Source organism: Dendrobates tinctorius, unplaced genomic scaffold, assembly GCF_039654945.1.
Source record: "Dendrobates tinctorius isolate UK_male_01 unplaced genomic scaffold, ASM3965494v1 ptg000102l, whole genome shotgun sequence".
Taxonomy (NCBI): Eukaryota; Metazoa; Chordata; class Amphibia; order Anura; family Dendrobatidae; genus Dendrobates; species Dendrobates tinctorius.
In genome coordinates, this window is record NW_027361770.1 from 33085992 (window position 1) to 33098589 (window position 12598).

At 46.0% G+C, this 12598-nt stretch overlaps 1 protein-coding gene across 2 annotated transcripts in view; it reads right to left on the reverse strand.

Annotated features, from left to right (window-relative positions):
- Positions 1-12598, reverse strand: part of AHRR (aryl hydrocarbon receptor repressor) — a 480666-nt gene that overhangs the window by 11450 nt on the left and 456618 nt on the right. For both annotated transcript variants that reach the window (XM_073587798.1, XM_073587799.1), the window contains one exon: positions 8681-8880. In XM_073587798.1, coding sequence (XP_073443899.1) covers positions 8681-8880 — 200 coding nt within the window. The remainder of the gene's footprint in view (positions 1-8680; positions 8881-12598) is intronic.

Here is a 12598-nt window from a genome sequence, read left to right on the forward strand (position 1 = left end):
TGTTGTAAAGATCACAAGTACTGTTGCAATCTCAATACAGAAAATACTAGGATAAAGTGTGTGTAAATTTTTTTAAAAGCAGATCTGTCACCAGGTTTTTGCTATGTAATCTGAGAGCACGATAGTGTAGGAGCAGAGACCCTGATTACAGTGATGTGCTACTTACTAGGCTGTGTTTTGCTGTTCCAGTATAATCAGTGTTTTATCAGCAGGAGATTATCACTATATGACAATTGGCCTCATGCCTCATAGTCCAACTATGTCCCCAGCACTGATTAGCAGCTGTCCAGTGGCGTAACTACAAAGTTATGGGCCCCGGTGTGAACTTTCAAATGGGGGCCCCCCATGCCAAAATAAATGAACTCCGTACACCTCATACACACACGGCTGCGCTCCATAAACGTCATACACATGCGGCTCCGCTCTGTACACCTCGTACACACATGGCTTCGCTCTGTACACCTCATACACATGCAACTCTGCTTCGTACACCTCGTACACACGCGGCTCCGCTCTATACACCTCGTACACACGCGGCTCCACTCCATACACCTCGTACACACGTGGCTCTGCTCCGTACACCTCATACACACACGGCTCTGCTCCGTACACCTCGTACACACACGGCTCTGCTCCGTACACCTCGTACACACACGGCTCCGCTCCATACACCTCGTACATACGTGGCTCTGCTCCGTACACCTCGTACACACACGGCTCTGCTCCGTACACCTCGTACACACACGGCTCTGCTCACCTCGTACACAGGCGGCTCCGCTCCATACACCTCGTACACACGTGGCTCTGCTCCGTACACCTCGTACATACACGACTCCACTCACCTCGTACACACACGGCTGCGCTCCATACACCTTGTACACACACGGCTCTGCTCCGTACACCTCGTACACACGTGGCTCTGCTCGATACACCTCGTACACACGTGGCTCTGCTCCGTACACCTCGTACACACGTGGCTCTGCTCCGTACACCTCGTACACACGTGGCTCTGCTCCGTACACCTCGTACACACGTGGCTCTGCTCCGTACACCTCGTACACACGTGGCTCTGCTCCGTACACCTCGTACACACGTGGCTCTGCTCCGTACACCTCGTACACACGTGGCTCTGCTCCGTACACCTCGTACACACGTGGCTCTGCTCCGTACACCTCGTACACACGTGGCTCTGCTCCGTACACCTCGTACACACGTGGCTCTGCTCCGTACACCTCGTACACACGTGGCTCTGCTCCGTACACCTCGTACACACGTGGCTCTGCTCCGTACACCTCGTACACACACGGCTCTGCTCCGTACACCTCGTACACACACGGCTCTGCTCCGTACACCTCGTACACACACGGCTCCGCTCCATACACCTCGTACACACACGGCTGCTCTCCATACACCTCGTACACACACGGCTCCACTCACCTCGTACACACGTGGCTCCGCTCCATACACCTCGTACACACGCGGCTCCGCTCCATACACCTCGTATACACATGGCTCTGCTCCGTACACCTCGTTTACACACGGCTCCACTCTGTACACACACGGCTGCTCTCCATACACCTCGTACACACACGGCTCCACTCACCTTGTACACACGCAGCTCCGCTCCATACACCTCGTACACACATGGCTCTGCTCCGTACACCTCGTACACACATGGCTCTGCTCCGTACACCTCGTTCACACACGGCTCTGCTCCGTACACCTCGTAACACACGGCTCCACTCTGTACACACACGGCTGCGCTCCTTACACCTCGTACACACACGGCTGCTCTCCATACACCTCGTACACACACGGCTCCACACACCTCGTACACACACGGCTGCTCTCCATACACCTCGTACACACACGGCTCCACTCACCTCGTACACACGCGGCTCCGCTCCGTACACCTCGTACACACGTGGCTCTGCTCCGTACACACACGGCTCTGCTCCGTACACCTCGTACACACACGGCTCCACTCACCTTGTACACACACGGCTGCGCTCCATACACCTCGTACACACATGGCTCTGCTCCGTACACCTCGTACACACACGGCTCCACTCACCTTGTACACACACGGCTGCGCTCCATACACCTCGTACACACACGGCTCCACTCACCTCGTACACACACGGCTCCGCTCCCTACACCTCGTACACACGCGGCTCCTCTCCGAACACCTCGTACACACGTGCGGCTCCGCTCCGAACAACCTCGTACACACGTGGCTCTGCTCCGTACATCTCGTACACACGAAGCTCCGCTCCGTACACCTCATACACACAGTGGCTCCTCTCCGTACACCTCGTACACACGTGGCTCTGCTCCACTCACCTCGTACACACACGGCTCTGCACCGTACACCTCGTACACACACAGCTCTGCTCCGTACTCCTTGCACACACACAGCTCTGCTCCGTACTCCTTGCACACACAGCTCTGCTCCGTACTCCTTGCACACAGACAACTCTGCTACATCCACACTGTAAACCCCTCCTGACCCCACACAGAAACTTTACCTCATCCAGCACTATGACAATCAGTACAGCAGAGTCCTGCACACACTGAGGCCCCTGATCATGTGACCCCTGACTCCTCCCCTCCTGTGACCTCATCACAGGTCCTGTGCGCACCGAAAAGGGTCTATCTGGGAGGGCAAGGATGGGGTGCATGGGGGGCATGGCGGCTCAGTGCAGAGCAGGAAGAATAGACTCCCGGGCGGGACGCGGGGGGTGGGTCAAAAACGGGAGAGTCCCGCGAGAATCAGGACGGTTGGGAGATATCATGGTCTGACCTGCCGGGCCCCTGGCTCTCCCCCCGGGCCCGGTCGCAGTGGCGACTGCTGTGACCATGGTAGTTACACCCCTGCAGCTGTCTGTCTCTCTACAATGTACATAGAGAGCGGTGGTGTAGGGGGTTATACACAGCTCAACTGAGCTCTGCTAGATCTGCAGAAGAGAAAACTGTGATTATATCACAAAATTGCTGCACCCTGTAAACTAAGTGACACATTGCTGGAATCAAAGTATCTATCCCTACCTAATGCTGCTGTCAGATTTCCTTTAATGTAAAAAGTTTTAAAAACATCGGGGCAAATTTTAGAAACCTTCTTAAAGAATATCTGTTTGATGCCAAAGTAACCACAGCACAGTTTTAATTTTGTGTTCTGCTCATGAAAAATGAAAGCTGCGCTGTAATTAGTTGCTATTGACACATTAACTCTATATCTGCCATTAACCTGCAGATATAGGGTTAACATGCTGGTTAATAACGTTAGAAAGTTGCCCGACCAACGTATTGAAAACATAGCTCCATAGACAAAAATATCTTTAGGCTGTGTGCACACAGTGCGTTTTTGATGCATTTTTGCAGTTTTTTTCCGCATGGAAATGGTCCAAAAACGCTATGGAAAGCTTATGGAAGCTAATTCAGTGACAATTCTGAAGTGTTGTGCACATGGTCAGTAAATTTCCTTTGAGTATGTGCATTGCATTTTTTTCTGCAACATGTCAATTCTTTTTGCATTTCTGCAGCGTTTTTCACCCATTGACTTCAGTTGAGTGAGTCAAATCTGCATCAAAAGCGCAGGTGTAAAAATGTTTGCGGATTTGCTTTGGATTTGTTTGTGTTTTTATGGGCTTCCTATGATGTTTCCCACGCTGTCATCTGTGTGTCATCTGTGTGACAGCGTGGGAAACATCGGCACGTCAGCAGGCATGGGCTGATGAAACTACTCCTCCCATTGGGCTATGTCTGCTGTTACTGACTGAAGGGAGAGGGGGCCTTAACTCGAGATACCATCATCCAGGTCATCCTAAAAGAACAGTTCTTTGCCAAATGCCCCGCTGAGATCATGGAATGGGTGTCTGAGAGAAAACCAGTGACAGTAGAACAAGCTGCTGCTTTAGCTGATGAGGTTCTCACCAGCAAGCCTCAGTGGAAAATGCTACTGGTGGATGGAGAAAAGACTATGAGCATCCAACCACCGGTGGCCCCTTGTCCTTCAGTCCCCAATGTTCACGGCCTCACTAGACCACCAATTCATGTTGATACCCATGTGAATCACATTGCAGCTAGTCCTACCTCATACTCTGGAATGCGACAAGGAGAGAAAGTAGTAGAGAGCCGATGTTATGGTTGTGGACATCCTAGGCATCTGCAGGTTATGTTATGTGCCTAGCTATCTATTGGAGGAGTCGTCCTCAACCCCAAAAACTATATCAGCCGCCTAGTTTCTTTACCTCTTTTTCCAAAATGCAAATGGGAAGTGGTACGACACAGCAAAGTTTTTACTGATGTGGGCAGCCTGGGCTTCTATAAGACACCTGTCCTCACGGTCTATTGAGGAATGACCCTGCACCAAATCGGCTATTATCTACAGCAAACTACAATGGAGGAAGAGGTGCTGCCACCTAGCTGACTTGCCAAATGACTTAGAAACCCGTTTGATCACTAGGGTTTTATGGGTTGAGGTACCAAACTACAAGTTCCTCTAGTCATCAAAGAAAGCACTTACAGGAGGCTGTGTTTGATGTTCGGAGAGTTCTTGGTTTTGTGACTCTGGGGCGTTTGCTGCCACAGCTGATCCCAGTGGTTTAGCCAGCGGTGATACAGCAATGACCTGGGATTACCATTGAATTAGCTGTTGGCCAATGGAGGAAAAAAAAACAAGTGTAGAAGTTGACTTTGGCTTTGGGGGGTCAAGCAATGCTTGGTTGGGGTTGAGAGTGGCCTGCCTGCAGATATTCTCCTAGGAAATTGTGAGAGATCTACAATGCCGATTTGTGGATGCAGGAAGCAGAGTTTAATCCAAATAGGATGTTAAATGCAACCCGGCCCTTCAACCCTATAACTTTACAATATTATATAGAAGTGGAAACCAACACTAAAATGCTCATGGATTGTCCACACAGGAGGAGCCATGAGTCATATCTCTCGCCTTGACTACTGCAACCTCCTGCTCTGTGGCCTCCCCTCGAACACTCTCGCACCCCTCCAATCTATTCTAAACTCTGCTGCCCGACTAATCCACCTGTCCCCCCGCTATTCCCCAGCTTCTCCCCTCTGTCAATCCCTTCACTGGCTCCCCATTGCCCAGAGACTCCAGTACAAAACCCTAACCATGACATACAAAGCCATCCACAACCTGTCTCCTCCATACATCCATACTTTCCTGCACGCAACCTCCGATCCTCACAAGATCTCCTTCTCTACTCCCCTCTTATCTCCTCTTCCCACAATCGCATACAAGATTTCTCTCGCGCATCACCCCTGCTCTGGAACTCTCTACCACAACATATCAGACTCTCACCTACCATCGAAACCTTCAAAAAGAGCCTGAAGACCCACCTCTTCCGACAAACCTACAACTTGCAGTAACCACCGATCGACCAAACCGCTGCATGACCAGCTCTACCCTCGCCTACTGTATCCTCACCCATCCCTTGTAGATTGTGAGCCCTCGCGGGCAGGGTCCTCTCTCATCCTGTACCAGTTATGACTTGTATTGTTTACATTATTGTACTTGTTTTTATTATGTATACCCCTCCTTACATGTAAAGCGCCATGGAATAAATGGCGCTATAACAATAAATAATAATAATAATAATAATAATAATAATAATAATAATGTCAGCCATGTACATGTACTTGACAAGGGACCTGTTGATGTCCCTTGTCTGTACACAAGTTGAGTGGGAGAAGGATGGGTTGTAACATTGTCACCCCCTGTCTCTTTTCATGGACTATACTGTAATCATTCCTACATTAGCATGTACTGTCCTGCATCTGGAGGGGGGGCATGTGTGTATTTGCTCCTCTCTGCAGAGGGGCTGGCTGATACACAACTTCACACTGGCTGGAGACTGGTCTTCTGGGACATTCTTTCCCTCCAAGTTAAATGTACCTGATGGTTAAGGGTGTGGGTGTAAACACTTCTTCACATCCGGGGGGCTGATTCCAAGAGAAGTAGAACAGTAAGTCATATGTTTTGTTGATTAGTAGGTTGAGTCCTGTGAAGGTCTAGGATCTGTTGCTGCGACCAGGTCCTGGTGCCACAGTATGGACTATTAGAAATTGGAGATCAGTTGCCACGTGGGATTGTGATGTCTTGCCCACTCTGCTGGATTTGAGGAACTAGACTATTGTTGCATTTTCCTTGGCATCGGATAACCAAGTGGTGCCCTCGGATTTGTCCTTTTGTGCGGCCAAATTGCAGACGCTAATGAACCATATCTATGTTTGGTGTTATATTCTCCCAGTTTTAATAAAGGTCTGTTGGGTTGTCTACCAGCCTGCTGTCCCTGCCGGCTCTGTCACACACCCCATCACAAACCGGACTACCTTATGATGGTATAAGAGTAATGGTAAGAGAGACGCAATTTACCTCTATGCCATTCAGCTGTGCTATTGTTGATTTTCTGATGGATTACGTGAATGATTATTTTTATATCTATTAATGTGGTTAATTGTTCCCTTTAGTGATTACTGTATCTGTAGTAGGGTGACTAATACAGGTCTTCTGGAAATGCATTTCATTTAATGTCTAGTGTTCTCCTCTTGTATCATGGAGACACGCGTCTAGTGGTTTTGTAGGTTCAATTCTACACACCCACTCAGTATTGTGGGTATGAATACATGCGTCTGTAATTGTGGCTTCATTGTTTTTAATGTTGATTTGAGTAAAGGTTAAGTTTTCACCTATTTTTTTTCTTGTTCTATTGTGTAGGCAATCAAGAAATCACAGGTTCAAGTCCTCCAAGGAGACTAAATGTAAGCAATAATAAAACTTTATATGTAATTTTATACATATATTATTTTCTACATTTAGTTATTAGTCCCCTTTGGGGGACGTGAACCTGTGCTTTTGATCACCTATACAATAGAACAAGAAAAAAAAAATGGGTGAACTGAACACTAAAACACTCTAAAACATGACCTTTACTCAAATCAACATTAAAAACAATGAAGCTACAATTAGGCCGGGATCACACATGTGAGGAATACGGCTGAGTCTCGCATGTTAATACTCGGCACTACCACCGCCACTCAGGAGCGGAGCGTGCGACAGCATAGCAATACAAGGAGCCGCATGTATTAACATGCGAGACTCAGCCATATTCCTCGCATGTGTGATCCCAGCCTTAGACAAAAGCACGTATCCATACCCATAATACTGAGTGGGTGTGTCTCCATGATACAAGAGAAGAACACTAGACATTAAATGAAATGCATTTCCAAAAGACAAACATGTTCCTCATCATAGAGACAGACTTATTGTGCTGTGGGGCAGGACTCTAGGCAGGTCTTTCCTTGGTTTCTCTGGCCTAGATAAGATTCTGCCTACAGTCCCGACCTGCAGCACGAGCATCTCATTAACTGAAAGCTTCTAACACTGATTAGACAAGAACCACAAGACAGATTTCTTTCCTCCAGGTATAATATTAATCAGTATAACAGCAGCAACATGAAAATGCCTGTAGTTTACTTAGCTAAATCCTGCTGACAGGTTCTCTATAAAGGGAACCCTTCAGGTTGTTGTAGTGTAACTAAACAAAACACAAGGGCCTTTAGGTTAGGGTGATACAAGTTCTTGCATTTCTGACTGGCCCCAAACTATCTGTTTATACAATGTATGTACATGAGTCTGGAAGGTCATCGGGGGCCAGTGACACATTGCAGTAGCAAACCCTCCTCTCTATGGGTATTGCCTGTAAAATCTCGCTCATGCTCCAACCTTGCAGATTTAGGATGAATCTACAGGGTAACAATGTTACAATGCTGTCAATGTACTTTACTGAAAGAGCGGCTACCTGGAGAAAATGAACTTTATTCTTCTCGGGAGCTGCTGGCTTTCAATCACAGAAGCATGCATGGAGCGGCTACAGTTAGCGCTCGCTACACAGTAAGCAAGACCCAGCACATGATTGATAGTTCACTATGCAGCACCTTTGTGAAAATCGAAGTGTCAATCAAAGTGCCGCCACTCATAGTGCTGGCAGCCGGTCAGGATTTGCAGCGCTATTAAGGCTACTTTCACACATCAGTTTTTTGCCGTCAGGCGGGATCCGGCTATTTTTAGAAAAAACGGATCCGGTGTAAATTTTGGAGAACTGTAGAAACGGATCCGTTTTTCTGCTGGATCCGTCTAGCAGGTTATATCTGTTTCCTGGGGGCTGGCCTATTGGATCTGAGCATGCGCAGACTTAAAAAAACGGATCCGGTGGCTGGATCTGTCTTTGTCTGGATCCGGCGCCCATAGACTTTCATTGTGGCAAAAAGCCGGAAGCGTCGGATCCGGCGCTTCCGGCTTTTTTGCCGGACACAAAAAACGTTACAGTAGCCGTTTTTTCCAGACGCCGGAATGAGGCAAATAGCCGCATCCGGCAAAAAACAGATGAACCGCAATGCCATCCAACGCGATCCGGAGCTAATACAAGTCAATGGGGAAAAACCGGATCTGGCATTGCATTTCGCCGGATCCGGTTTTACAAAAAAAAGCCGGATCTCGCCTGACGGCGCAAAACGGATGTGTGAAAGAGGCCTAAGCTGCAGAGTAACCATATATCTGCAGGTTAATAGCATTTGGGGACATGAAAGGTTCCATTTAAAAAAATATAGAGCAAAGTACTCTATTAATGATTATTATATTGGATAAGAAAATGTGATTTACGTGTTTCCGATGTTGGAAGGCGCACCAGGTTTTTTCTGTGTCCTCACAAGCACGCTCTTCATTTTCATCTCTGTGATAGGGGGAAGCAGAAGTGGCACGACTATGCAGAACAATGCCATCGGTGGTGGAGCACTTGTTCCTGGAGATGCTTTCTTCTTCTGTCCAGAGAGGAACTTCAGCTTACCTTCAAACTGCATTGTCTGCACCACATAAAAGATATTACCAGGGAACAAGTTAGTAACAAAAAGGATGTGGAACTTAATCAAAACCTCATTATCTGCTCTATGCATACTACCGTGTCGTTAGCGTTGTTGCCTTGCATGTATTCAGTTGGGTATATACTATTAGATCTGTGCAGAAATACTGAGCCCCCTAAATGCTCATTATAACAGTCCCATATGCACAACATACTCTCCTTTGCCTTTTGTTACCTTACTTGACCAGTAGGTGGGGGTATTGCATAATGTTCCCCTATCGGGGGAGACTTCACATATTTTACATTCCCATTAATGGTATTTAGAAAGTAAATAAAGCGATCATATTGGAATCTAAATGTTTCATACATTCATGCTTCATACAATCAGGAGAGAGTAGATAATTGAGGACTCCTCTACCAACTCAGAATCCCCCCCCCAAAAAAACTGAGTGTTTTCTAATCATTCAGCTATTTAGTTTTATGTGTATATACATGCACAGGAACCTGCACTACTATGTAATTGATAGATTGGAGGCAGAACGTATAGACTATAGACTTCCTTTTTGTCTGGACATAGGTTTACATTGTTCCGATCTGCTTCTATTACTTTCTATAAACTACTGTATTTACCAGCTGCTTATCAGCAATGGTGGCAGGTAAATGATGCTGGCAGTGGCTCGTTCTCCCGCTCCACCATGGACCTGTAATTACGCCTGCCTGGCTTCATACCATAAACGCTAGTTAGAGGCACAACATTTGCTTTTCTAAACCACATGAAATGACTGTTTATTATGGAGTAAGATCCATGCCAGAACGGAGCAAGTTGTTATTACTCAGATGGAAAGTATGTTTTTTTTGTTTCTTATGAAGATACATGGAAAGTAAACACGGTGTGCAAGTTTAGCATTACAATGGACAATATACAACGTGTAATTTTAGTGTTTTACTGTGGCTTTTTTTCTAAAACTGAATCTACTAATCTACATAATTAATCATGTATTTTAGATACAGGCTCAGCAAAAATTTGACCAGATACTTTCAGTGGGTGAAAGCCTGGAATTTTGGCTATAGTTAGTGAATTGAAACTGTACTTTCAACAAACTACATAAATGAATATTACATGTGAATATCGGAAACTATAAAATGCATATTATCAGGGAAATGTGCTTCTTTCTCCTCTTATAAGCCACTTCTTTCCCTATTCCTATTTCCTGAACTCATCATACACTTTGAACAAAAGACAAACCTCTCTACTCCTTGATTAAGACAAGATGGACTGCCGGCACAGTGGGTGTCAAGTTGTAACTCCTATAATAATCTATGGATGGGGGGAGGAGCGAGGAGCAGAGTGAGAAAGCAGGGGAAGTCACAGAAAGATCGTGCTGAGCTTTCTAGCAACTCTTTTACCTCACTGCAGAGCTGGATTCTGGCTACAATCATCATTACTGCTGCGCAATATCCTCCATGTTGCTGCTGATTCTCTCTGTATGGTAACCAAGGGCAGGAATCCTTCCCTGTGTACTGTACTGTGTATGGGAGAGGTCGTAGTGTCCTCTCACCAGCTCTGAGTCATTCTGCACTAGGGTGACCGGATCTCAAATGGGGGGGAAAAAAGGTCAGAATCTTGTTCGTCTGGACCCCACAAAACGATTCCCCTTTCCAGATATTGAGATAGCCAAAATTTGAGCTCGATCAAACGACGTTAACCCGTGCCGCTCGTCGCTCAAAGTTTGAAAAAATCCAAATTGAGGTAATTTAAGATTTAGGTATTTTGCATATTCTGTTAGACTATAAAGAATGTGACAACAACATTGCAGAAATAGCCCTGACCAAATTCTCGAACCATTTGTGGTATTTGAATGCAGAGTTGGTGGGATTATCGTTTTTTGATCCCACCATTACAGACAATGAAAAGTTGTTAATGGCTAATAAATTGCTCAGTAGCACAGGTGAACCATCAGAGCACGCTAACCTACATGAGTTGATAATTTTACATAGTTATCTAATCTGTTCTAGAGCTTTTGTTAAAGTAGTTTTTGAAACGTCAGAATATAATGCTCGGCATTTGCTTACAACTTGCAGGACATATTGCTTTTGTTCTTCATCTTTTGTCAGAAGGTCGTTAAAGTCGGTTACTTCCTACCTCTTTTAATTTTTCTTTCCTAACTTTTGGATTTACAACCCTAGCGTGCTCTGATGGTTCATCTGTGCTACTGAGCAATTTATTAGCCATTAACAACTTTTCATTGTCTGTAATGGTGGGATCAAAAAACGATAATCCCACCAACTCTGCATTCAAATACCACAAATGGTTCGAGAATTTGGTCAGGGCTATTTCTGCAATGTTGTTGTCACATTCTTTATAGTCTAACAGACTATGCAAAATACCTAAATCTTAAAATACCTCAATTTGGATTTTTTCAAACTTTGAGCGACGAGCGGCACGGGTTAACGTCGTTTGATCGAGCTCAAATTTTGGCTATCTCAATATCTGGAAAGGGGAATCGTTTTGTGGGGTCCAGACGGACAAAATTCCGACATCGATTTTTTGCGGTCACCCTATTCTGCACTGATCATTACTGCTGTGTAATATCCTCCATGTTGCTGCTGATTCTTTCTGTATGATAACCAAGGGCAGGAATCCTTCCCTGTGTACTGTACAGAGGTCACGTCCACTGACCAGGGAGTAGGTATAAGTCATACATACCGTCCAGTCCCGGGTCTGAAACCGGCGAATCCCCACAGCGCACAATAATGCCTTATTAAAGGGATTGTCTCATGAATGATAACCTGCTTTATATTGGATTCATCTGATTGGATCCACAGTTAACCTGACTAAGGCAACCAATATCTTTTTTCACATGATAGTCACCAAGGTACAGGTATAGTCAGCCAAGTTAACATAATAGTGGCTCTGCAAGATATCGGCATTGTAAGATGGCCACCGGACAGGTCCTTGAAGGGAGATATGCATCATCGAAGTTGGTAGCTTCGGTGATGTAAGCCCGGGAAAGCACGCTCCAGTATGTATAGTGCTGAGAGAGATAATAGGGCACATCAGGGCTGGGTTTTATGAGCAGTCAAAGAGATGGGTGGGAATGACTGCTCACATATCCCCACCCCGGAGGTAAATTTGGCAGATAAAATGGAGACCAAGAGTCTCATTCAGACTGGAGGTGTGGAGGCCTCCATTGTGTTTGCTGAAGGATACTGACCTGAGCGGGTGAACCCGCATTACTAAATGGACTGGTTATTTCCTGTTGCTTTTTTTTTCGCTTTATGCTGGAAAAGGCTGTTCTTTTGTTTGCTTATGCTGAGCGGTTTATGAAATTCTAATAAACCTGCCTGGGCATTTTACTGAAAGCGCTTCCTGTGCCTACCTCAACCGCTGCTGAGTGAGTACAAAACCCTACAGCATATAAACATTTTTTTGCCAAAAAAGAATAGGCAGCAGCAGTCAGCAATTGTCTTGATATTTCCAAAAATCAATAGGAGTAGTGTTCAAACTGTCCTATGGCCATCTTGCTTGTGTAGATGCATGCTTTCCCAAGGCTAAAGATATAAGAAAAGCATGTGTCTGTGCAAATCTGCAGTACTGTAGGCCTGAGGGAGGGAAGAAGGCTTCTCTTGTGCTTCTGATTGATGATGTTTGGCAATACAGACATCTACAGTTTGGTAAGTGTCTCAGCGTTACTACTGATCATGGCATCTTTCATATTATT